The sequence below is a fragment of the Podarcis bocagei genome, assembly GCF_964188305.1.
Source record: "Podarcis bocagei genome assembly, chromosome: 10".
NCBI classification, from domain to species: Eukaryota; Metazoa; Chordata; class Lepidosauria; order Squamata; family Lacertidae; genus Podarcis; species Podarcis bocagei.
Genome location: NC_138135.1, coordinates 28,209,049 through 28,236,449, shown reverse-complemented (window position 1 = coordinate 28,236,449; position 27,401 = coordinate 28,209,049). Strand labels below are relative to the sequence as shown.

Sequence of the window (27,401 nt, the reverse complement as noted above, 5' to 3'; positions counted from 1 at the left end):
TCCGCCCGCCTCCCGCCGCGGGTCTTGGGCTGCTGCCAGCATTGTGGCCAACGCAGACCTCTCTCCTCTTCGCCATACCGCGCTCCGTCCGGACATCGCGAGCCCTTGCTGCTTCCAAGCCGGCGCCAAGCAAGGAACCGCTGCCTATGTGGATGCTCACTTAATATTGCTTTTATCTCCACTCAGCCTTCGCCAAGCTGGTGCCCGCCAAACGTTTTGGACCATAACTCCCGTCAGCCCCAGCCAGGGCAGCTTAGTGACGCGGGAGCCGCGGAGGGCGCCAGTTTGGCAAAGGCTTTCGGATTCTCTACATAAAATAACCGTGAGCTGGTTCGGAGTTATTTAAATAAAAACATGTTTTTCGACCGGGGATCAGGGCCGGTCCACTCATGAGACCAGGTTGAGGTGACTGCCTCTGGCGGCAGGATCCACAGGGGCAGCAGATCCCGATACAGCAGACTCTGATGTAGCTCTTATCACACCTTCTTCCTTGGCCGGGGGCACCATTTTGTGGTTCACCTAAATGTCTTGGGCTGGCCCTATTGGGGATGGACACCAGCTGGAAGGGAAAAGAAGAAGTTGACATAGATCTAACCCCCCAATCTTATTTTTGTATTCTGCCTTTATTTGATCCTGCAAGACAAGGCAGTGTGCATGGGCTTCCAAATCAATCTCCCATCTGATCTGCTTAGCTGAAGCTTGCGGTTTCATGTGCCTTCACACCAGTTATTCCCAATAGCTAAATGGCTCTTCAATGTTGAGAGATGGCATATCACTGAATACCAGCTGTCAGCATCATTAGGAGTGGATTTGCTGAAGGAATCTGATCAATTTTTGATGGAAACAGGATGCTAAACAAAATGAACTTTTTTGTTTGATTGAGCAACAATACTTCTTCATGTGTTTCCTCACCCTAAGCATTTCAGTATTGCAGGAGGAACTGTCAATGTTTTTGTGTGATCCAAGGATGAAATATTTGTTTGGTAACAAAATGTAGTTTGAAAAAGTCCTGCTTCTGGAATGCAGAGTTAAATTTAAACTTAGCACCATGTTGCAGGGAAAGACATTTCATGTGGAAAGTTTTGAATAGTTTCTGCTACTATTAAAAAAACCTAGTGTAATAAAAAATGTGCACAGGGACTATATTATGCAATCAACAACGTGTTTGTTGTTTTGACCAACCTACTCCTTGTTAGAATCAACTGAGTCATGAGCTTATGACTCCACCTACTTGGAAGACAGGATGCCAAACTAAGTTATCAGAGTTACCCAAGACTTCAAACACACTCCAGTATCACAGAAGCACCATGTTTCTCTTTTCCTCCCAGTACAGCTATTACAGCAAATACAGGCGACCTGTTTTCTTCTTTAAGTATATACTTTTGGGAATAGATATGGCTTCAAAATAAGAGCATGTTTTATGTTATAAATAATGTGCTGCTCAGTGTTTTTTTGGGGGGTGTTTTCCAATCTATTTTTCATCAAAAAATTCAGTGTGGCACAAGTACAGTGGTACTTCAGGTTACATACGCTTCAGGTTACAGACTCCGCTAACCCAGAAATAGTGCTTCAGGTTAAGAACTTTGCTTCAGGATAAGAACAGAAATCGTGCCCTGGTGGCACGGCGGCAGCGGGAAGCCCCGTTAGCTAAAGTGGTACTTCAGGTTAAGAACAGTTTCAGGTTAAGAACGGAGCTCCGGAACGAATTAAGTACTTAACTCGAGGTACCACTGTAAATGTTTATTCTGAAAGTGTGGCCCAGATAAAAAAGTTTGTGAGCAGCTGCATTGCATCATATACAAAGTCAGAACAGCCATTAACTCATTTGTCACGTGTTTAATGTTACTAAGCAACTGGACCTATATAGTAAAAGCAGCCTGTTTCTAATATCTATCTATCTATCTATCTATCTATCTATCTATCTATCTATCTATCTACCTACCTACCGCAAAATGCCTAGGCCCCGCTAGATTATGAGGCCCTGGGCTGCAGCCCGTATGTAAACCCGGCACTGGTTGCAGCGGGTTGGACTAGATGACCCTCGACGTGATCCCTTCCAACTCTACAATTTTGTCAAGTCCCGCGGAACTAAACGGGGGTGGGGAGCAGCAGCACTAAGCACGCCTGGAAACGCGTTCCTGCGATGGTTAGAGACCCGAGCCGAGCTTCTCCTTCGAGTCCAGCCCTCCTCCGCGGTCCTGCTTAGGATGGCAGTCCTTTCCCCATGCCGACGCCCACCTCCCGCTGGGGAGAGAGCGAGCTGCAGAACTGCCTCCCGTGGCGTGGCCGCCTCCCCACCCAGCCTCGGGCGGCTACTTCTTTCCCCTCCTGGTGTGCGTGGCAGCCTCCACGCCTGCCCCCCTCTCGGGCGCGTTAGGGAATTCGGGGGCGGTGCTGGGAGAGGGGCGGGCAGGAATAAGCGCGCTCGAAGCCCCTGCCTGCCTCCCTCCTTCCTTCCTTCCCTCCCTCCTTCCTTCGTGCCTCGGATTGAATGAGGGAGGCAGCGTCGAGGCCGGCTGTGCTGCGCTCGCTCCTGCTTTTCTCGCCCGCGCCGTCCAGAGGCAGCGACGTTCCGCCTCCATCATCATCGGCGAAGTCCGGCGGCTCGCGGCGCCCAGCCTCAGCATCGAGCGCAGCATGTCTTCGGCCAAACAAAGGAGCGGCAAGGGCGGCAGCTCCGCGCCGTCCGACAAGGGAGCCCATTCAAACCTCCCCGATGACGTGGCAAAGAAGCAGCAGCAGCAGCAGCAAAACCAGGCTCACGCCAAGGGGAGCAAGGGAGGCGCCTCGGCTGCTGGAGGGGGCAAAGCCTCCTCGTCGTCGCCGTCCTTCTGCAGCCTGGCCAAAGCCTTCAACTTCCTCTTGTCCCTCGCTCTCATAGCCGCGGCTGCTTTCTCGGGCTACTTCGTCCATCACCTCTCCGAAGAAGTGAACCGGATCAGCGTCCGGCAAGAAGGCTTCGGCAGCCAGCGGGAGGAGTTGGCCCGCGCCTTGGAAGGGGCTGTGCAAAAGGTATTGGGGGAGGAGGCTCACCATAGCAATTCTCCTGCTCTGCATTTTCTTAAAACTTTTTGCGAAGTTGCAGGGGGGTGAGGGGTGCCGTCGGGGTGGGACTTTGGCTCAGAAGTCCAGGGCCTTGCTCTGTATTTTGGAATAAGTGGAGTGATCGACGTCGTCCCCTGGAGTTCTCTTCCTTCTCCCCCAAAGGACCATTAAAGCCCAAATTATGGGTCTTGCAAGGCCTTGCAATGGTCTCCCCGCCCCCTCGGAGGCCTCTGGTGAATGCGATGGGGTGGGGATGTAAGCAAGGAGGAGAAAGTTGGCCGAGGACCTCCAAACTTTGCAAGGGCTACTTGGTTCAGGAGAATGCCTGGCACTTGTGGCACCCCAGTTGGATGTGCCAAACGTTCATTTGAATGGAATCATGGGAATAGCTTGGATTGTGAACAGCTTTTGCCTGGGAGTTTTTTTATTCCTTGTGAGGAAAATTCTGGGAGGGAAAGCACTTAGGCCTCAGCAGCCAATTCCCATCTTCCTGTGGATTCTGCTTGCACCATGTTTCGAGTTTCCTTTCGGGCCTGGAAAATCCCCATCCTAAATCAGCCATCCAGTTTAGCATCTTCCAAAACTTGTCCTCATGCACGGAGTATCAAGCCAATGCAGTCTCGCCTTTCCACCGTGTTGCATAACTGTTGCACTTATGGCCCCTCGTGCAAGATTCTTGGCATGACTCTTAGACCACGTCCAGGCCCCGCCTTCAGTTTTGCCTGCACCCCTGTTTTATTTAATTTTTATTTCATTAACTTATGAATTGTTTTCCATGAACCATCCGTAAGCCCTTAATAAAACACCAATACAGTCATACCTCAGGTTGAATATGCTTCATGTTGAGTGCGTTCGAGTTGCGCTCTGCGGCAACCCAGAAGTAACGGAGTGCGTTACTTCCAGGTCTCGCCACTCGTGCATGCGCAGACGCTCAAAATGACGTCATGCGCAGAAGCGGCGAAAAGCGACGTGGACGCAGATACACCGTCACTAGTTACGTTTGCTTCTGGATGCAAACGGGGCTCCGGATCGTATCCAGAGGTACCACTGTAATAAAAACAATTAAAATCCTTATAGATGCAGACCAGGTTAAGAATCAGGGTGTGGGGAACATTTGGACCGCCAGAGGTTGCTGAACTACAACTCCCATCATCTCTGTCCATGGGTCAAGCTTGCTGGGACTGATGGCAATTGTAGTTTGGTAACCTCTGGATGGCTAATGGTTCCCCACTCCTGACTTAAAAGGAAAGGTATTTTGTAAGTGCTGATCATGTACACGACAGGGGCAGCATTTGTCTGAGACGTCACAGGAGGGAATTCCAAAGGGTCAGCCTGTTAAAGGGTTGATTCATACATTGTACAGACTGGACCTTCTGGTGAGAAGGCATCTGCAATGGGTGAGATGATATTTTAGGTAAGGGAAGCCTTTGCCGATCTGGTGTCCACCAGATGTTTTGGGCTATGGCTGCACTTGCTGTTGGGAATTGTAGTCCAAGCATCTGGAAGGCACCAAGTGGGCAAAGGCTGGTTAAAAGAAACCTAAGGGGTGGTATCTAACAAAGGAGATCCACTAGGGCAGGGGTCTGCAATCTTTAAGACAAAAAGAGCCACTTGGACCCGTTTCCGAAGAAAAAACAACAACTGGGAGCCGCAAAACCATTGCGACATTTAAAACAAATATATCTCCGGAGCCACGATCTACAGCGGGCGGGAAGGTGACGTTGGGACGGTGCGATGTCACAGCCAGTACAGCGCCCGCCACAGTGAGGAGTGTCGGGGCGCACAATGCGCCTCCTCCCCTCGCTAGTATCTGCCCCGGAGCCGCAGCAAAGATGTAAAAGAGCCACATGCGGCTCCGGAGCTGCGGGTTGCAGACCCCTGCACTAGGGCAAGGATTTCTGATGGTGCAGTGGAGCTTCCCTTCCCACTCCCTGGGTGCCCCTAAATTGAGCACCTTTGCAGGGGGAAATTACATTGCATAAACAGACATTCTTGCACTAGAGAATCTACATGGTTGGATACTACATAAGGTTCTTCATATGCTATATAGAGCTTTAACCACGTAGTCACATTTGCACCATACATAAAGCGGCATTTCTGAAATAATTCCGGGAACTGTAGTTTGTTAAGGGAGCTGAGAGGTCCCCCCCTTTTTTAATTGATTTTCACATTTATCACAAAGAAAAAAGAAAAACATTACAAAAAACAGAACAGAGAAAACAAACACACAAAAACCACAAAAAATTATTGCTTCAAATCCCTAATTTCATTACATTGATAACTGACTTCCTCAAGTCCCCTCTAACTGAATTTCATTATATCACCTGTTTAACAGTTCTCCAAATTCATATTTCTAATAATATTAACTCCTTTCAGGAGCTGAGAGTTTTTAGGATACTGGTGTTCCCTTCACTGAATTATAGTTAAAGAAACAATCCCTCTTCGTAGGATATACTGGGAATTGTAGCTCTTTGAGAGGAATGGGGTCTCTTAACAGCTGTCTTAACAGGGCTGTTTTTCTAGAAAAAGAGGTGCCAGAACTCACCATGAACACCTCCCTTAGTCTCTTAATAATGGCAAGGGTGCTGCCTGAGAGGTGCTGGAACAGTTCTGGCAAGTTCCAGCTGAAAAAAGTGGCATCACGTTGCTTTAAATTCATGGTGTGAATACCTATGTTGGTGTAGCTCCAGTTGTCCTTGGGGTCAGGCTCCTAAGAGTGTTTAGCTGCAAAGTTAAAAGTATTCAATAGAAACCATTTAACTCTACATTATAGTTAACTATTACCAAGAACGAATTTAGACATGCCCTTGGCAGAGACTTTACTCTGCCAACTCATGGAGTAAATGCTGGCTGTGAAAGTGGATAGTTTAGTTTTTGGTTTTTTTTAAAAAATGTCCTCCATATCTACTTCCTACAAAGTAAGGCCAGCTGAAGAAATTTGCATTTCTAAGGCTGATAACATCCATAATGCTCCTAAATTAATGCCTGGTTTTGTGCCAGTATGGCATTCTAAATATTAAGATAGGGAAATCTGCATTCTGCTGGAGTGGCACCCAGTGGGGCCATTATTCTGTTGTATTGCTGCTTATTAAGGGAAGGACCATGATCCCTTGCTGCGCACACAGATTCTTGTGAGTAGTGTGCGTAATTGCAAAGAAAATATGAAACCCAGCAGATTTTAATCCAACATGGATTTTGGAATTGTTTGGATCACATTTTTTTTATTTTTTACTACTCAAGTGGTAGATGGGCAGCTGGTAGAGATGTTTGAACAATGGTGTCACATGTCGTTGGCTGTGTGTTCCCACCATCAGTCTGGCTGCTGCATTCTGCACTAGTTGGAACCCAGCCCAAGGGCAGCCCCATCCAGAGCTCATTGCAGTAATCCAGACTTGAGGGTACCAATGCATGGACTACAGTAGTCAGGCTGTCCCTGTCAAGGAACAGCCATAGCTGGCGAACCAGACAGATCCGATGAAAGGCACTTCTAGCCACATAGGCCACTTGGGCCTCTAGTACATGGGTCGGCAAACTAAGGTCCGCATGCCGGATCAGGTCCAATTGCCCTCTGGATCCAGCCCATGGGCGGTTGTGAAATCGCCACTTGGATCGGTCTGATCGTTCAAGCTGCACCATTTTTTTGCAATTTTTTTCCTCGGCTGCCTCCCCCCCCCCCCCATGGCGGCAGCTCCTCTCTTCCGCCTCCTGGCTTCTCCCTTCCCTGCAGAGGAAGGGAGCTGGGCTTTGATTGGTCCCAGCCAATCTGAAGCCTCGCTGCCTGCATGCTGAAGCACGGCCCAAACTCGCCACCCGCCTATCGGCCTCTCTGTCCATGGCCATGCTGTGGGCATCATGACGAGGCTTCGGCTGGAGCTTGGCATGCCTGCTGGCCCTGTGCCTGACGCCCAGGAAAGCTGGCTCGGAAATGAGAGGAGGCGGCGCCGCCGCTGGCGGCTCCCAACCACAGGCAGAGCGGTGGAGGAGGTAGGAAAGCAAGGGGAGGGGAGGGGCTGGGGGAGAGAGAGAAAAGCCCCCCTCCGTCGTGTGCGCATGCGCTCGCAGTCTGGCCCGCCACAAGGTCTGAAGGGCAGTAACCGGCCCCCTCCTAAAAAAGTTTGCTGACCTTCTCTAGTGCTGAGGAGTACAGTGGTACCTCTGGTTAAGAACTTAATTCGTTCCAGAGGTCCATTCTTAACCTGAAACGATTCTTAACCTGAAACGTTCTTTCACTAATGGGGCCTCCTGCTGCTGCTGGCGCGCGATTTCTGGGGCAAAGTTCTTAACCTGGAGCAATCACTTCCTGGTTAGTAGAGTTTGTAACCCGAAGCGTCCCTAACCCGAAGCGTCTGTAACCTGAGGTACCACTGTATTCCTGACTGTCGTTGGTGCATCAATATTATTTTAGAAGCATTGTGACCAGTTGCTGTGCGCATTTCATGTGCTTTCCAGCATAGAATCTAGACCAGCAGTTCTCAAACTTTTTTCTCTGGGCCACACTTTCAGAATAAAAACTTGCTCGTGCCGCACCAATTTTTTTATCGATAAGAAATACATTGGAAAACGAAAAGAAATAGCTCCCAGAAGTGCTTGATTTATAACAGAACACTTCCTTTCTTGCCACACTAGTGTGGCACGCTAAATCCTTTGAGAACCGCGGATCGATACATTAGCACTCAATTTATGTGGGGAGACAGATGCAGGGGGAGAGTCATCCTCATAGATCTGATTTGCCATTAAGTGCAGAAGATTCCTGTCCCTGTTCTGCTATTATTCAGAATTGCTGAATGGAGGAAGTTAAAGCCTTTTATGCACTTAAATCATGTTCTCTAACATGGACGTATGGCTCTACATCCGATTTCTGAGGCTAGATTCTGGTTCCGCAACTAAGCACTGCAGAGTATAAGATTAGAAAGGATAAGCACCCCAGACAAAACACGTTTGGATAGCTCAGTTGGTTGGAGCATGGTGCTGATAATGCCAAGGCTTTATCCCCCTATTTGGGCTAGATGGTCCTCAGGGCTCTTCCAACACTACAATTCTATGATTATTTGAATTGGAAACTTACTCAGTCTAAATGATTGAATCATGGGTGCATCAACATAGGTTTGTGCAGATAAGTGCACTTGAACTCACATTAATTTTCGTCCACTAGCGCTGCTCGCTTAGTTCCATTCCACTGCTCATTTCCCCCTATCTGGCTTCCTGTGAGCCTTGTAGAACTTCCTGCGATGCGTGCTCCATGTCTAGATTTACCTATATGTGCTTTTCTCTTTTAGGTGCAGTCTCTTCAGTCTGCATTTGGAGGTTTCGAATTGACGCTGAAAAACGCACAGCAGAAGCAAGAAGTCACGGAGAAGGCTGTTAGGCAAGGGGAGGGAGAAATCGCTCGCATTGGTGAGGTTCTTCAGAAACTGCAAAATGAAATTCTGAAAGACCTGTCTGACGGCATCCACGTTGTAAAAGACGCCAGAGAGCGAGATTTCACGTCGCTGGAGAACACCGTGGAAGACAGGCTAACTGAGTTAACTAGGTCGATAAACGACAATATTGCCGAATTCACAGATGTTCAGAAACGGAGCCAAGAGGAAATCAATGAAGTGAAAATGAAGGTGGCTTCCCTAGGGGAAGCAGAGGTGTACAAACATGAACTTCAGGCTTTGAAAGGCGTCGTTGACGAGATGCAGACATCCATGAAAGCAAAAGAGAAGACTATAGAGTCCTTGAAAAGTATGATAGATTGGATGGAATCGGATGTGTTGTCTGAAGTCAAAGAACTTGTCAATCTCAAGCAGGAGCACGAAAAGTTCAAAGAGGTGGCCGATGCAGAGCACATTTCATTGCAAGCTCTACAAGATAAAGTTCTTAAAGCAGAAGAGGCTATTGGGCATCTCCCTGGTGAGCTTGAGAGACTCCGGGAAGATCTCGTGCACATCAAGACTTCTGCCAATGCACAAGAAGGTGATGCTCTTTCCAGAGACATCGTAGCGACTCTGCAAATGAACAGTGAAGGGTTTGAATCCAGGTTCAGGTCTATAGAAGAGAGCCTTGAGGCTTTGAGGTCACCATCTGCACAAGACACCGAAAGGATGGAATCTCTTCTCTCTAAGTATGACAGCAAGATAGCTGCTTTAGAGGAAGAGCTAGGCTCCATCTGGGGTAATTTAGAGAAAGAGGTGCGTTCAGTGACAGATACTGTAAGGAGCCTTAGTGAATCTCAGCTCTCCATGTACAGTGATGTTGAGGAGCTAAGGAGGAGTGTGAGTGACTTCCCAAACAACGCTGATGCACTTGATAACATCCAGAAACAAGTCCGTGCTCTGCTGGATAAAGAAAAGCCTCAGATGGATGCAGGGCAGTCCAGAGATAATCTAGGAGAACTCTCTTCTGTGATGGGTTATGTTGATGAGCTGCGATTTTCTCTCGGCCAGGCTGAAACCGACTTAAAAATGCTCAGGACTGCAGTTGACAGTCTGGTTGCTTACTCTGTGAAAATAGAAACCAACGAGAATGACGTTCAGTCGCTGAAGAGCTCCTTTGAGGATGTAAAGAATGACCTGGACAGGTTGTTTGTGAAAGTAGAAAAGATACATGAAAAGGTTTAGCTACCTAATGTAGAGCATGTGTAAGTATTGGACTGCAAAACCAAAAATAGTTTTCATAGGCCAAAGAGTTTCGTTGCTGTTGTGGTTGGGGGAAGTGGAATATTGGTGGGTTTGAAACTAAAATCCATTGGTGCCGTTTTAAGAATCGTAACACGTTCTAGTTAGGCCCCCATGATTTTGTTTCTTTCAGTTGCTAGGACAAATCGTTTTGCTTCTGCTGTTTAATCCACAGTACAAGAGGAGGAAGCCAAATTATGACAACTGTTGCCTTGATCCATTGGCAAACATGGGGGCTCTGTTATTTGAATGAAGGAAGTAGACTTGAGTGTGCTTGGCGTTGCACATTCAGATCTGCTTCATCCAATCAAATAAAGCAGCTGGTGTGTGCAGGAGCCTTGTGTGTACAGCTGAGTGTGTGCAGGGCTCTGCTCAATCTTAAGAAGAAAAAAGTTATTGTGTGATCCAATTCAGGATGTGGACTCCCCAAAATTGGGTTGAGGCTACTTTGCAGCTCCTAGAATCAGTATTGCTGTTCCAAAGAGCGCACATCTTCTGGTGCTTTTGAGTTGTCCAAGGTGGATAAAAAATGGCAATAATGGATAGAACTTAGCCATCAACCAGTCTTGTTGGGACCATTTCTGGATTGAAGGCTGGATTTATTTTCAGTTTTGATGCCCTAATTCATTCTGCAGGGAGCTATAGGAACCAAGTCAGGGAGATGAAACCAACCAGCTAAATAAAAATGTGCCATTTTGATTGTCATGCCAAAAAGAGTGGGTAGTGAACACAGAATTGTTTCCACACACACACACAAACCCCAATTCATTTTTAACGTGTCCTCTGTGCTGCAGCAAAGTATAATATGTATTACTAAGATCCACACAAAGTGCCTGATCTTCTTGTTGACTTGGATGAAATAGAATTGGACCTCAGCCTGATTTTTTTATATATTAAAAAATAACTTGGGGTGTGGGCAAATGTTGAAAGAATGAGAAGTATTAAAAACTGTTGTTCATTTTTAAGAACCACTGAACATGGACTGGATCCTTGTTTTACTTCCGTTAAAAAATGTTTGCATTTTTGTTTTTCACTTTTTAAAAACTTTGTATGTTTAGAAAGGTACCTATTTTTAGGAACAGGCTTTCTGGGTTTTTTGGAAGCGTTCTGCACATAAAGACCTCTTCGCGTACAAAGAGGTTAGCACTTACTTTTGGAAACAGTACAGCATCAGGGGTGATGGACAGTACAGCATCAGGGGTGATGGAGACAGAGAAGATGTCTGGCCATATCCGGATGTTGTCAGCAATGTGTGTATTCAGAAACTGCTTCCAAGGGACCCTAAGCCTTAAAAGCCAAGGAAGATCCACGGTATTGAGATCAGCTGTTACTTTCCTAAGCTGCTCTTCACCGATTTTTCCTTTTGTGAGTCTTGAACAATGGTATAGTTGACTGTGAAATTAACTTTTCCCAGTATCTGTAATGCCTAATAAACAGTTGGAATTTCTGTTAATGTATATTGCGAACATTTTTTGGGATGCTTCTGCAGATTTGTGGAAGGTGGGGATAGCAATTGGTCAGGGACTGGCAGGACCCTGACGCGTGTACACTGGGAGAAGGGCTGGATGAACACCCAAAACAAGCAATAAATCATATCCCTTGTATGACCTAAGTATTTTTGCTAACTTTTCAAAGCTGCATGAAAATTCACATTTAAATACACATCCTAAATGCATTTTCCTCTCCAAATGCACACTTCTAAATGTACTTTGATAATGCTTTCTTTGGACTGCGAACTGCAGTTCACTGGTTTTTGTGCTTTCTGAACATTGTACCTTCTGGTCTGTTCCATTAGTCCAGAGCCGTGGATCAGGCCAGTTCCATCTGAATCGGCACAGCTCAGATTCTTCCAGCCTAGCTTTTGCTTACCAGTGTTTCCAATAGTCAACAGAAATAGCTAAGTGGTTTATATAACCACAATAGAAAATGTTTCTATTTTGCCTGTGCTTTGTTTTTCAGTTCCCTCCCCCAGCCCATCTTGCTCCTCATCACATCAGTTCATCTCTTTCCTGTCATTATTTAGCCCTGAAGGGGAAGACGGGATGTTCAATGCCCTCCATGTCCCTCATGAAAGAATTCCAGAGCAGAAATGGAATTTTCAAAACATTTTTTGGGCTGCTGTTCAAGGCTTTTCATCAAATTTGTGCACACATCTGAAAAGGGAAAGTGGATTCCGAATTGGAAGCTCAACCTGTGAGACTGCACAGTTTCAGGGTCCAGATCTTTATAACTTTGCTGGTTCCCCTCTCCCAGCAAGTGTGCATACAAATGAATCACAGTTGTGTTTAATGTTTTTCTTCTTTTAGATGCTCGTCTTGGTAAGCTCAAAAGCATGACTTCTTGATTGAGGATGCAATTTAATGCACATATTTTCTAGAGTAAGCTCTATTGAAGAAGCCAGATTTCTGGAAAAAAATCCTCCTTTACATCTTTGCCCTGCTTCATGTTATACAAACCTTGGTTCTAGTCTGTGCTGTGACAGCTATTTACAGTGGTACCTCAGGTTCAGAACTTAATTCGATCTGGAGGTCCATTCTTAACCTGAAACTGTTCTTAACCTGAAGCACCACTCTAGCTAATGGGGCCTGCTGCTGCTGCCACGCCGCCGGAGCATGATTTCTGTTCTGATCCTGAAGCAAAGTTCTTAACCCGCGGTACTATTTCTGGGTTAGCGGAGTCTGTAACCTGAAGCATCTGCAACCTGAGGTACCACTGTACCTATAACAATTTGTTAATTTCAGCCCAACCTCTGTGCAAAGAGCTGAGTCAGGTGTACGTGAACCCACAAATTCTGAGAAGTTGGATAAACTGAAAACGACTTGGTTTGGGGTAGTGTCACCCAGCAAGCTTCCCTGCTGTGTGGGAATCTCAGCCTGGGCAATACATATGTTGTTGTAAGACTAGACTGATAGCAAGACCTTGATGGAAAGGTTGCTACAGAAGCAATGGGAGAATATATCCTGTTCACCCTGCAACCTTACCTATCTTAAGCTGTCAAGATCAGGGCCGGCCCGACCATTAGGCAGCTGCCTCAGGAAGAAAATGTTAGGGGCTGTGGGTGACAGACCCCTGGCTATTCCCCTCTGTGGAGGACATAGATCTGTGTGTGCCCTATCACCTGCCCCACACCATCTAATCTAGTCCGCTGCCCTCTGACATTGGGGAGGACACTGTCCTGTCCCAAGTACTGAAATTTGATTCAGCTTCTGCAGATGGAATGCAGGAGGAGGGATCATCCTTCGCCTCAGGCAGCAAAATGTCTTGGGCTGGCCTTGGTCAAGATAAACAGCAGGGAGTACATTTTAGAAAACAACAGCCTTGAAGTAATGTACATAGCCTGTATACACTGTAAACATGAAGCAGCATTGTGTCAAAAAGGGAGGGTGCTCTGCAAGTGATGAGGGAAAAGGAAGCTGGACATAGAAGGCATTGAAGACCTGCTCCCAGATATCCATTAGTGATAATGAAGTTTTTAAAGTTTAAAAGGAATGTTGGGAATCTGAGAGAAGACACGCATGCAGGGGAAGTGTGGATCTAGGTTGCGCTTGCAGTAAAAGTCACCACACAGGAGTAAAGCCAGCAAGGTCCAAATTTTAATGCGAGAAGGAATAGACACACAGCAAACAGCTCTGGATGAAATCATATGAGGAAAAACAAGTCCCAGCTTGCAGGCTTTTCAGATACAGATACAATCTCCTCCAAGGCTTCAACTGCAACGCTAATACCTACACTAGCTGATTACCGTATTTTTCGCCCCATAAGACGCACCGGCCCATAAGACGCACCTAGTTTTTTTGGGGGGAAATAAAGGGGGGAAAATTTTATTTCCCCCCCAGGTGCGCTGCGCTAATCCCGAAGCTTGGGGCGTGCTGAGCTCAGCGCGCCCCAAGCTTCTGGGTGCCGGCAAGGTCTCAGCTAGCCCTGGGAGAGCCGGGCGCCTCTCCCAGGGCTAGCGGACCGCTGCGCTAATCCCGAAGCTTGGGGCGTGCGGAGCTCAGCGCGCCCCAAGCTTCTGGGTGCGCGCAAGCAGCCCGCTAGCCTTGCGAGAGCCGCGGGGCTCTCCCAGGGCTAACGGATCGCTGCGCTACACCAGAAGCTTGGGGCGTGTGGAGCTCAGCGCGACCCAAGCTTCTGGGTGCCAGCAAGGTCTCCGCTAGCCCTGGGAGAGCTGGGTCTCCCACAGCTAGCGGATAGCTTCCTGAAGCCTGGAGAGCGAGAGGGGTCGGTGCGTACCGACCCCCCTCGCTCTCCAGGCTTCAGCGAAAGCCTGCATTTGCCCCATAAGACGCACCCACATTTCCCTGTTCATTTTTGGAGGGGAAAAAGTGCGTCTTATAGGGCGAAAAATACGGTAATTACACAGATCTAGCAAGAGCTACTAGCCATTACCACAGCAAGTGGCTCATTTGACCTTGCATTTGTGATTACCTCTCCCGTTAGGTGATTTATGCTCGTGAAGGAAATTCATCCCTTCCGACATACGCCCAGCTATTTCTACAAGGAAGTCGCAAGGAAAAAAATTAAGCAAGTAAAGAGTCTGGATGCTTTCTTTCTTTGATGGGGTGCCTTCTCAGTGCTAGCAGTTTAAATGACAAGTTTAAATGAAAAGGTTTGAATTTCTAATCTGGACCTGGCAAGACTGCATAGGATTTTTCTTTTGTTACTGCAGTTAATTCAATCTGTTAGGCCAGGGATGAGGAGAAGTCAGATCTCTGGGTGATGTGCAGTAGAGTGGGGTGTGTGGGAAATTAATGGCCTTGTTCCTTTATGTGGGCCTCATGTCAGTGGTGGGTGGAGAACTAGATGTGAATTTACTTTTGTACAATAGGCTTGTTTCTTCACATTCACACACGTCAGTTCTTCATTGAGGCAACCAAGAGTTTAATATGTGCCCCCCCCCCCCGCCCAGCAAAAGCACTCAAGGACGGTGCAAAGCATAACTGGTGAGGGGTGTGGCTCAGGAGGGTGTATGGTCTATAAAGAGTCCTGAGGGCCAGATACAGAGTCCTGGAGGGCCACATCTGCCCTTTCCCCAGGCATGGCATTTCCTGTCATGGCAGTTAAAGGTTTCCAATTCCCTTTGTTTAACAGCAGCAATAATACAGCGGTACCTCGGGTTACATACGCTTCAGGTTACATACGCTTCAGGTTACAGACTCCACTAACTCAGAAATAGTGCTTCAGGTTAAGAACTTTGCTTCAGGATAAGAACAGAAATCATGCTCTGGCAGCCCGGTGGCAGCAGGAGGCCCCATTAGCTAAAGTGGTGCTTCAGGTTAAGAACAGTTTCAGGTTAAGAATGGACCTCCGGAACGAATTAAGTACTTAACCCGAGGTACCACTGTAAAATATTCTTTCCCCTCCCTCCTCTCCCCACTAAAACAGACTCTTGAAACAAGCAATATCTAGAATAAAACCAGGAGTAGATATTTGTGGAAAAGTATTGTGAGCTCAGTTCTAGTACAGTGGTACCTTGGGTTATAGACACTTCAGGTTACAGACTCCGCTAACCTAGAAATAGTACACTCAGGTTAAGAACTTTACTTCAGGATGAGAACAGAAGTGGTGCGGTGGCAGCAGGAGGCCCCATTAGCTAAAGTGGTACCTCAGGTTAAGAACAGTTTCAGGTTAAGAATGGACCTTCAGAATGAATTAAGTTCTTAACCCAAGGTAAAGTTAAAGGGACCCCTGACCATTAGGTCCAGTCGTGACCGACTCTGGGGTTGCGGCGCTCATCTCGCGTTATTGGCCGAGGGAGCCGGCGTACAGCTTCCGGGTCATGTGGCCAGCATGACTAAGCCACTGCTGGCGAACCAGAGCAGCGCATGGAAACACCGTTTACCTTCCTGCCAGAGCGGTACCTATTTATCTACTTGCACTTTGATGTGCTTTCGAACTGCCAGGTGGGCAGGAGCAGGGACCAAGCAACAGGAGCTCGCCCCCTTGCAGGGATTCGAACCGCCAACCTTCTGATCGGCAAGTCCTGAGCTCTGTGGTTTAACCCACAGCGCCACCCACCACTCAGCTATTTTCAACCTTGTTGCCAGAGTGCCACCACTTCCAAGATTTGAGTGCGCATTAGCTGCTCCTATTTCTATATCTTATCTGCATGAATCTCCCAGCACAGAATGTTTCCATTGTTTAACCCGCAGCGCCACCCGCGACCCATTAACCCAAGGTACAACTGTACTAAACAGTTCTAGGCCTAAACTTGGGGAAGGGCTGTAGCAAAGTGGTAGAGCATCTGCTTTGAATGCAGACAGTCCTAGGTTAAATTCCTGGCATCTCCAGTTAGGGCTGACGGACATCTCTGAAACCCTGAAGGGCTGACGGACATCTCTGAAACCCTGAAGAGATGCTACCAGTCAGTGTCAGCTGACTGAACTAGATGGACCAATGGCCTTTTCTATAACAAATCCCTAGATGGAGCATGCGCTCCCTGCTCCTTAATGCTATGTCTGTTCCCTGAGCTACTGTTTGGCACCAGTTGGTGAGCTTCAAAAGATGAAGACGACAACAAGAAGAAGAATCCAGCAAGTCTGAAGTCTGCCAAACTTTGTGCTGGCCGCCCTTAGAAATAACTTGAGAATTGAACAGTTGAAGTCTGCCATCTAGTGGCAATATTTGTAACAGCATTTTAAAATAGAATTCTTGGGTTTTGCTAAGCGTATTCATTATGTTTCTAAAATACCTTTCATCCAAAGATTGCAGGAAAACATGGAAAATAGAAAACCATATAAAAATATGTGAAAACACATACGGACTTAGAGAATGTAGAGTTCTCCACACATACCCAAAGTTTTCATAAGCACTTGTTGACTCTATAGTAAGCTAACTGAAAAACATCATAATTTTCTGAAGCTGACTTCCATTGGGAAGCTGTGCTAGTCTGTTGAAGAAAAGCAAAAGTGTTTTGTGGCACCCTAAAGACTAATAAATTCACTTACGGCATGTGCTTTAGTGGTCTGGACTAGAAACCAAAAGATAATTCAGAGGTGGGGAATTTGTGGTCCTCCAGATGTTGCTGGACCACAACTCCCATCACCCCTAGCCGTTGGTCATACTGGCTGGGGCTGATGGAGGTTTGAGACCAACAACATCTGGAGGACCACAGCATCTGCATCCCCGAGGGAAAAAATGCATCTGATGACATGAACTGTATTCCATTAAAGTTTGTGCCGTAAGTCTTTTAAGTGCCACAAGACACTTGCTTTTTCTTCTCCTAATGGTTATATTTTAAAGTTATACTAACTTTATGTGACCCTTTCCACCAATGGCTTCTAGGGTGGCTGAAGCTACCCCTTGCTGAACTCCTGCCTTTTAAACAAGATGTAGTGATGGCCATCAAGTCTGGATGGCTTTAAAAAGAAGGACAAGAAGAATTATTATTTCTTATTCATACCCTGCCCATCTGGCTGGGTTTCCCCAGCCACTCTGGGCGGCTTCCAACTGAATATTAAAAACAATGCAGCATCAGACATTAAAAACTTCCCTAAACAGCCTTCAGTTATCTTTTAAAAGTAAAATAGTTGTTTATTGCCTTGACATCTGCTGGGAGGGCGTTCTACAGGGCAGGCGCCACTACCAAGAAGGCCCTCTGCCTGGTTCCCTGTAACCTCAATTCTTGCAGCGAGGGTACCACCAGAAGGCCCTTGGCGCTGGACCTCAGAGTCCGGGCTGGATGATGGGGGTGGAGACGCTCCAGGTATACAGGACTGAGGCCGTTTAGGGCTTTAAAGGTCAGCACCAACACTTTGAATTAGATACAGTATATTCATAGAGAACAAGGCTATCTGTGGCTACTAGTATATGTTCTACCTGCAGCATTAGAGACAGTATGCTTCTGCATACCAGTTGTTGGGAACCACAGGTGAGGACTGTACTATTGTGCTCAGGTCTTCTTCCTGCATCTGGTTGGCATCTGTTAGAATAAGATGCTGGACTAGATAGGCTTTTGGTCTGGTGAAGCGAGGCTTCTCTTACAGCCGTACAACTTCCTGCTTACAGTGCTCTTGTTAAAGGCACAGAGTAAAGAGGCAGTAACCCAAACAGGAAGTTAAGCCTCCTTTCACCACTTTCATTTTCATGGCAGATGTGGTTACATGGTGGTTATAGAGACCTTCAAGTGGCTCACTGGCTTGCTGGAGCCCTGACCCCACTTCCTGCTCATCTACTTGTCCAAGATAATGTATATTTATTTATTGAATTGCATTCATATCCCGCCTTTCTCCCAAAGGGGAGTCCAGGGAGATATTGAAAAAAATTGAAAATGGATCAAAACAATCTGACAACAATTACAACTAAAACATTGAAAAGCAGTTCCAGTTAAAAACATTCTCAAAGTGATTGCAATTAAAAACATACTTCCATCCAATGATCTCGAGGTTGCCAGGGACAGTATTCTTTAGGCACTAAATGCCTGGGTAAACAGGAATGTGTTAAAATTCCTCCTAAAAGTTAATAATGATGAAGACAGGCGCACCTCACTAGGGAGGTCAATCTGCAACTAGGGAACCATCATTGTAAAGGTCAACACCAGGTGAACACCCATAGATTTAGCAATGCTCAGCTTTGATCCAAGGGTTTTTAATGCAATTAAGTCTTACATGGAAGACACCAGCTGAAGTTAATAGGCCAAACTTAGTCATGTGATGTCCATGATTTCAGTGGGTCTACTCTGAGTATTACTAACACTGAATGCAAGATTTTGTGTCCGGCTTTTCAGGTGGGCAAAGTTGAAGGGGGAGATTTGGTTTCGGAAGACGGTTCCTCTGTGACTTTGCTGCGGAGATGAAAGGGAGAGCTTTCAATTTTAGCAGACTGAACTGTAGGGCAGGGGAGGGGAGTCGCCTGGTTGAAGTGTTAGTCATCCCCACCCACTCTTCCATTCCTCCATAATGACAATGGGTGGGTTATTGTAACTAGGTCAGCATTAGAAAAAATTTCTCCTGCAAGCTAGACATAAATATACAAAATTCCAGTGGAGAACTCTTTTTTACCCTGGCCACAATGGTCTGCGGTGGAATGAAACCCTAAAAATTATGAGACAGGGCAGAAAGCATAAGCATGCTGTGATTAACAATTTCCTTGGAATTCGTTTGTGAATTCAAAGTGAACTTTTGATGCCATTTTGCTGTAAACATTCTGTCCCGGCTCTACATCCCTTCATTATTTTTGTTAAAGAATCATGTATACACACTGTGGCTTAAAGAATTTATATATATTATTAATAAGGTTGACGGGTTTTTTTTAAAAAAAATATTTCCCTGGAAGCAGGCTGTGTACTTTTAATAGTGGTAGGAGCAAGGGAGACATTCAACTGTCATTGTCTTTCTTGAAGTAGTGACAGGAGAAAGCCGTACCTGTTGAATTTTTCCTTATCACAAACCTGCTAACAGAGCTGCTGAATGGATATTAATAGCTGCATTGACATGGTCATGGCCATAATGTCATAAAAATAATGCCATTTGTGCATTGGTTTATTCCACACAAGGGAGAACACATTCTTTGGGTTTGTTGTGGAGCTGCAACAGTGAGCAAATTTTTGTTGACATCTGTCTGCCTTGAGAGACAATGGAGTGTGCCTCTGGGGGTGAAGTCAAACCAATGACCTCCCCGGGGCACAAATTGATTTTCCATTTGATAAAGTTGTTAGCGTCCATCTGTCTTGGCAGATAATGGAGGAGTGCACCTTTGGGGGTGAAGTCTAACCATTGGAGAGTTGCAGCGCCTGCTGTGGCCATAGAAACTGATTTGGGAGAGGCATGTTTTGTTGCTGCTGGGGCAGATGAAGGCGTCTGGCTGTGCTGCTGCAGAGGCACCACAGCATTTATTTTCTCTCTACTCCTCCCAGCGGTCATTCCTTCATGACCTGTCTGTCCTCCAGGCATTGCGGTCGTCTGCAAGGGATTCCCACATAATGGGGTTGATACTGCCAGCCTTCATGTCTTGCTTGCAGACATTTTTGTAATGCTGAGATGGTCTGCCAGTGGGCCTGGTGTCTGAAGCCACCTCCTTGTACAACGTGTCCTTAGCCTCTACAGACGTTTGAGAAAACTTGTGGGCAAAATTACTACTGTGTCTAATTCAAATTTGGTAGGTCTATCCAATTCAAATGCCTCACTGGCCACAGCTACCTTGCAGGCAGCCTCTTCCCCAACTTTATACAGCTATCATTCCTTCAAAAAACAAAAGCAAATGGTTGGGTGCTTATCCTTTCCGAAAAGAAAATGGGGCCACCCAAAACATAAGCTGCTGGGTTTCTACATTCTCATCTTGGAATACAATGAGAAATAGTAACACACCCACCACGATTTTTATTTATTTGTTACCTTTTTATCTGGCCTTTCTTCCTAGCTGAAGGTGGCACACGCATGATTCCCCCCCCTCCCAAATTCTATCATCACAACAACCCTGTGAGTAACGTTAGGCCAGGAGATAGTCATTCAGTGGGCTTCATGGGGACCTGCAGATGGGTTTCAGTAGAATGCGGGAAAGATTTTCCAGAAGTTCTTGTGGTCCTGAGCTGTAAAAAGCTTTATAGGTCAAAACCAGCACTTTGAATGTGCCATTGAAGATATTGCCTCTTGCCTGCTGGATGGAGAGACATGTGTAGAATCTGATTTTTGCATGGCTGCAGTGCAAGTACTGGTATGTGTTGCTCTCACCCTCCCCACCAGTGGGGATTGTGGCCCCTGGAAGGTTCCTGTGAAGCCGTGAGGCCCTCATACGAGAAAAGTTCCCTCACGGCTGCCTTAGGCAGAGTTTTGTAATGCCCACAGGTGAGCAACTTTTCTTCTTCTAGTTAAATATTGCCCCATTTTGAGGCATTACTGAACTTCATTTGTTTGGTTTAACGTGACCTAATGGGCCTTACTTTTTCCTTACTGAGCACAGATTCCATACATGTGCTAAGAGCTATAATGAGGTCATAGCTGTGTGCTCAAGGAAATTACATACCTGTTCCTTTAATAAATTGAATTCCCACTTCTGTTATTCCTTGGGGGGATCAACTATCTTCCAAACACTTTCTCTTTTCCAGATTTGTATCTCCATCAGTTTTTTTAAAAATCAGTTTTGGGGGTTTTTAATTACAAGATCTAGCTATGAGAAATGATACAAACATGTAGAGGTTTTTGCTTATTATAATAAATGACAATCCAAAGATGGATCTATGAACTCTTTGTCCATTACCAGCTATACTGTTTTAATATAGCATTTTTTTCTTAGTCTGCTGTCCATGTTCTAACTGGGGATGGGCAACTTCAAGGCCCCTGCTTCTCTCCCGTCTTACGATTCTTAAACTGGACTTCAAATCTCTCCTACAAGGCTATTTATTACAAATTTCCTTTGTTCACTTTTTCAGTATTGCATCTGGTATTACTTATTTATTCCATGATAATGGACACACTTCACCCTTAAAAACCTTCTAATTCTTCTGAGTTGAGTGAAACAATTTCCAGTTTACAAAGAGAAAGGGCAAGGCCCACAAAAATGTCAGAATATTTGTAATGGTGTGATTTTTGCTTGGCACAAAATGTTTCCCACCACCTGGTGGAGCTAGAGGAAGGAACATGTTGAGTTCATTTCCTTCCCCACTACGGTTTGATGAGCAACAAATAATTCTTCCTTCACCTGCCTGCCTTTCCATAGCAGCAGGATGCAAAACACTTGCACCTGTACATCTACCTGAGACAATATAAACCATAACAATGTGATTTTGCACTAGTGCAACAACAGCCAGTTTCGGGAATTGCTTTCAGAAGTATTCATTGAGCATTCAACCTGATTTGTTTGCACAAAGTTTGCAGGGAGCTTAGACAACACCAGCTCTTTACAAATAATTCATTCCGATTTGTTTACAGGGAATTGCATCTAGTAATCATTATGCCACGCTTCCCACTGCATTTCCTCATTGCCTTCCTTATCGCAGTAAGTTCTGTTTTGGAGTAGGGAAAGCAGGTTTGTTGTGCAAGACCACTAATCAACTTTAACTGTGCAGCCTGAATTTCCCCATGTGTGATTCAATCCCACCTCCAAAAAACAAAAGTCTGGAAGCTTTCTGGGATGTAAACAGCTTGGCTTAAAGTACATGATGCAGCGAGATTTCAGGCTTAAAAAAAAGGATAGTATATCCCACACGCTGTATCACAAGCTACTTTTAGAAGTCCCTTTCTCCTCCCCAGTTTGAAGAGCAGTTTTCCATGTGGCAGAAGGTGTCTGCTTGATCACAAAATTGAAGCCCAAAGCTTCCTTGGGGATGCAAAACTAGCCGGCCAAGTTCTTTGGATTCTGGGCAGTATGTTTCCACTTAAGTACTTATTTGCTGGCACAGTGGGGTGGAGGAGGGGCTGAGAAGACAATATTGTTGTCTGAGAGCGGAACTACACATTAGAGTTTCTTTATAAAAGCATGCTTGTGGTTACATCCTGAAACAAGATTTGACGTAAGCCCATCAGGAGGGGTGGGGGGAAAGGTCTCAGAGAAACATTTGCAGGGCAGAATCAGCAGATATGGTGATGCTAGGCCCTAGCAGCTAGGGGCCAAGCGCCCTCTCTGCTCCTGTGCATTGATTCTGCTCCATGCATTATTTAGGCAACCAATCCCTTGGGACTGCAAAAAAGAGAGAGTATAGTTCTGTTCCGAATCCACTTTGTGCTTTTTTCTGGACCAGCACCAATACCAAGAGTTTAGCCATTAGTTAAAATAGTACATTTGCTACATAAGCAACATGGAAAATGAGTGTTTAGAAAGATTTGAACAAAAGTTTGCATCTCAAGTTTGCATGTAAAAATGCACAAGATAAATTTACCACTCAGCTATTTTCAACCTTGTTGCCAGAGTGCCACCACTTCCAAGATTTATGTGCACGTTAGCTGCTCCTATTTCCATCTCTTACCTGCATGAATCTCCCAGCACAGAATGTTTCCATTGTTTTTATCATGTTGTATCATTTCTGTTTCCAGTGCTCAGGTTGTGAGTAACATTGCTTATGTAGCCAAAATGGTACCCACACACAAAGTGGGACTCAGCCACTAGCCGAGGCTGATAGTTGTAGTTTAAAACATCTGGAAAGTACCAGGTTGGAGAAGGCTGATCTTTTGTGATTACACTGGACAAGTTTACAAAACGCAACCCTGTGTGCCATTGTGTACTTTACTGGTTAGAACTGGGGGAAAGAGCAGCAATCCAAACCGCACTTAAGTTGGGTATAAGCCATTAGGGAATTTGCCATTAGGATGCAACCACTTCTGGAATTACAGAATTGTAGAGTTGAAAGGAACCCGGAGCATCATCTAGTTCAACCCTCCTACAAGGCAGGAATATGCAACTGGACCATAGACATAGACCATACTTAGGCTGTATCAACACTGCAGACTTAAACTGGCTTAACAGAGCAAGAAATACTTTGGACAGTCACTTGATCCAACTTCCTGTGCTGAGGTTGAATTGCCCATGCCCAGCTCTCCTACAGTTTTAACTCTCATTGATGTTTGCACCAGATGTAGATATCTGGGGCAAACGTAGCCCATCCTGCCTGGCAAAGATGCTTGCAGGCAAGGAATATGTTTAGTGAAATAAAAAGATGGCTCAAGAAGCAAGTGTTCTGCTGCATGCCACAGAATGTGTTTGTTCAGGACCTGGGCAGATTTGTTCGCTGTTCCAGGAAAGCAATTAAAGCAGGAGAGTGATGAGTAGAATGCAAATGGGGTGCTGAATGACTGTACTGGATATTTCCACACTTTTTAGTTTGTATTAGGAGGCCTGGAAGCTCTGTAACTTCAGCTTATAGCTAATGATGTGTTGGTGTGAAAAATATATAAGATTCAAGGAAACCAGGAAGGATTTTTTTTAATTTTTAAAAAATCCAGTCTGCATGAACACGTCTGAATGAATGTGTACACATGCACACATATACATACATACGTGTGCATGCGCGCGCACGCACACACACATACACAAACAATTGTAAGCCTTGATTATCCCCATGGACTCTGTTTCTTGTATTCAGTATTTAATATCACAATCATCTATAAATGGAAATAAAAAGAAGTACCAAAGGGAAGGAGGTAAGTGAGCTATTTCATAAGCATACCAATATAGATTTAATTTTTATTTTTTTTAAAGTGGTCCCAAAAGGCCATTGCTGTCTGACTCATAAGACTCAGGGACTGAGATGGAGCAACTCCCCTGAGAAGGAAGGTTACATTTCAGGCTTTCAGCTAAAATGAACAAACAAGTGGGAACATATGTATAAATGTATAAAATTATTCATGATATAGAGAAAATGGATAGAGATAAGTGTTTATTCCTCTAGAACCTGTGGTCATTCAACAAAGCTGATTGGTGGGAGATTCGGGGCAGACCCAGAGGGTGACTGCCTGATGGACAGAGGTGAAGCTAGGTCATTTTATACTCTGGACTTAATGGCTTTTTGCAGGGCGGGAGTTAGATGGCCAGGTGTATCACTTCAGCTGTGAAGCCCATGTTTTGTTTTTGTGTGTGAGGTGCACAATTAATGTTTCTCTCCTCCTGCCATGCTTGTACATTCCTGATATGTTGAAACAATACATTCCCAACTTCAATTAAAAAAAAGAAATGCTCTGACCATGTGCAGTTTCACATTTTAAAATCTCACTTAAATCATAGCTATCAATGGCTATTAACCATGATGGTTGTGTGCTGCCAATTGCTGGGAATCACAAGTAGGGAGAGCGCAGGTTTCTCAGAGGATGCCTATGGCCTGACTGATAAGGGCTTTTTATATTTTAAAATCATAACACCATCATGTCTATGGGAATAAAGTGGAGTTTGCTTCTGCTGACCTGATGCTAAGCACATTTACTGGAAAACAAGCACAATTTTATTGTGGAAAAATTGATATTAAAAACTAAAACTAAACATTTATAACCATGTAAATTCTTGGCTGGTTGCCCTAAACTCTAAAACAGTTTTATTTAAGATAAGGATGCTTCGGTCTGCAAATGTGACATGGAGGCTGGCAACATCAACCCTGCTGTGCGGGAATCCCTTGCAGACGACTGCAGTGCCTGGAGACAGATGTTGCGTATCCATAGCAGTGACCAGAGGAGGAATGACCGCTGGGAGGAGCACAGAGAGAAATGCCATTGTGTATCTGCAACAGCAGAACCACTTTCATCTGCCACATCAACACACTGCAATAATCAAGTTTTGAGGTAGCCAGTGCATGAATCACCACAGCTAGACCATCTTGTCTAACGGCGGCCATAGCTGGTACTAATTGTAGCTGGTGAAAGGCACTCCTACCTACTGAGGCTACCTGCGCCTCCAGCAATAAAGATGGATCCAGGAGCACCCAGACTATGCACCTATTTTTTCAGAGGCAGTTCCTCATCCAGAACTGGTAAGTGGCCAATCTTCTGAACATGGGAACCACAAACCCACAGTGCCTCCGTCTTCCAGGGTTCAAGCTCAGCTTACTGGACCTCATCCACTTCACCATCACACCCGGATAATACACAATCTCTATCCATGCACAATCTCTCTTGACTTATGATGCCATGGAGAAGTAGAGTGGTTTATCATTAGTGTATTGATGACACCACAACTCTGCCACCACCAACCTCTGAACAAATGCACCCAGTGGCTTCATGTTAAAAAGCAGTGGGGAGAAAATCATACCTGCAGGATACCAAAATAATCTCCAGATACTACTCTTTGGACATGACACGTGAGTAGGAGTGGAACCAGTGTGCAACAGGGTTCCAATACCCACCCCAAAGAGCTGGTTCATAGTAAGTGGCATAAAAAGCCACAGAGAGATCAAGCAGCAGAAGCAGATCCCCATTAAGCTTTACACACTTGGCAATATATATATATATATATATATATATATATATATATATATATATATATATGAGAGAGAGAGAGAGAGATGGGGTGGGGTTCTGGGAAAAATGATTTTGGCACTCCCACCTGCCACTGCACCCAATGTTTTGACTATATGCAATTTTGGCTTTAGATGCCAACCCCGGGATGTAGCCCCTGCCTAAGTTGAGGACTTGCTGTATCCATCTGTTGCTTTAGAACAGAACACAGGTGGATGGGGTTGCGCCTGCACCATTGTGTACACTAGCGTGGCATGATCCTTTTCAACTTGTAGCACATTCTCTCTTTATGGCCTCTCCATTCCAAAGATGGCGACCTGATGTTTTCTTCTGGCAAGGAAAACAAGAAAAGGTAGGACTTCCGGGTTAGCGCCTCCGGCAATGGCGGATTTCCTCTGACCGGGAGGAATCCGCTTCGTGGAAATTAGGGTCTGGACCGCCACGGCAAGGCGGAGACCCACCAAAAACCACAGGCGGGAGAAGCCTGTGGACGTGGGATTCGGCTGGCACCTTTTGCGCCTCCCCTACTCGCGGGGAAACCCAGTTTCGGGGATCCGGAGTGACGTGGGGTGAGCGGCGCGGTGCTTCAAATTGACTGCTCTTTTCACAGAGTGAAGCCGCATTGCTGTTGCCGGAGAGTGCTGACTTTTTCCTGTGGACAATTGGACTTTAAACAACTACCCGTGAGTAGAACGGAAAATTGGACTATGAAACATCTTAATTTGGCACCGAAGCGGGAAGGTTCTAAACAGGAAGTCCGCCTTCCGCTTTTGTAAATAGATTGAAGCAAAGACATTGCAAGCTAAAGTCTGGAAAGTCGTTTGTAAAGGACTAAATCTCCATCAGCTAAAACTACTAAACCCCCCTTGGAAGCAGGAGAAGAGGGGGGAAATCTTAGATTGTTTAAGCCTGCAGGAGAGAGAGTGAAGAAAGATAAATTTCCACCGTCTTGAACCTGGGAACGGGGTGTCAGAGACAGACGCTTTGGGGAAGTTCATTGACTGTGAATAAAACGTTTCTTGACAGATAGTTAAAAAAGAGAAACATATTGATTCCAATGTTTCCTTTTGCATTTAAAAGGAACAAAATATTTGAAAAACGAAAGTAATTTTGTTGCTGGATCTGCTTTCAAAAAGACGGATACAAACAGAAATTGTTTCCTCTAGAGGGAGCTTGTGAAACTGTTGCTGGAGTCGATCTGGGGAATTCTACAGCTGTAGAGATTAAAGATTGTGAGAACCAGACATTGACCTTGAACAAGAATGTGCCCATAAGAAGCCTTAGTGCTTGCTTTTTGCAAGACAAGCGCTTTACTGGAACAGCTACATGAGAAGATGGATTTGATGACTGTTGCAGTTAGCAATTTTGGACAAACAGTGAATATCTATATAGAAACCACTCAGGAACTAACCCAGGAATCTGCTTTGACAGGGCAAGTTGTGCAGAAGACAAAGGAGGAGGTTGTTGCTGAACCTCAAGTAATAGAAATGGAGAGAGCCGCGGCCTTGCAGGAACATAAGCTGTTGTTTTTGACGACTGAACCTGGAGAAAGTCAGATTTGGAGAGATGGAGTACTGTTTGGTTTGGAGATGGGAAGTTGGATAGATCCCCCTATGCAGGGATGTTTTGACTTCTGGGATCTAGTTTTGGGCCAGGGGGAGTTTGGAGTTGTGGGGGCCCTTAACTTTGGAGGGACTTTGAAACATGCCTTCAAATATATTTTGGATTTCAGTGCTGACTATGGAGAATGGGCTGATCTGTCGAGAAGGGATAAAGATATTGTCAGGTTGGAGTCTCCCCGAGATCTACCCCTCAGTGAGAAAGGAAG

General features: G+C 45.6%; 1 protein-coding gene across 1 annotated transcript; it reads left to right on the top strand.

Moving 5' to 3' along the window:
• Positions 1 to 2,487: 2,487 nt before the first annotated feature.
• Positions 2,488 to 10,882, top strand: CKAP4 (cytoskeleton associated protein 4). Its single transcript, XM_081211898.1, has 2 exons — positions 2,488 to 3,012; positions 8,322 to 10,882. The coding sequence occupies exons 1-2, from the start codon at positions 2,638 to 2,640 to the stop codon at positions 9,645 to 9,647; spliced, it is 1,701 nt and encodes a 566-aa protein (XP_081068024.1). The 5' UTR covers positions 2,488 to 2,637; the 3' UTR covers positions 9,648 to 10,882.
• The last annotated feature ends 16,519 nt before the right edge of the window (positions 10,883 to 27,401 follow it).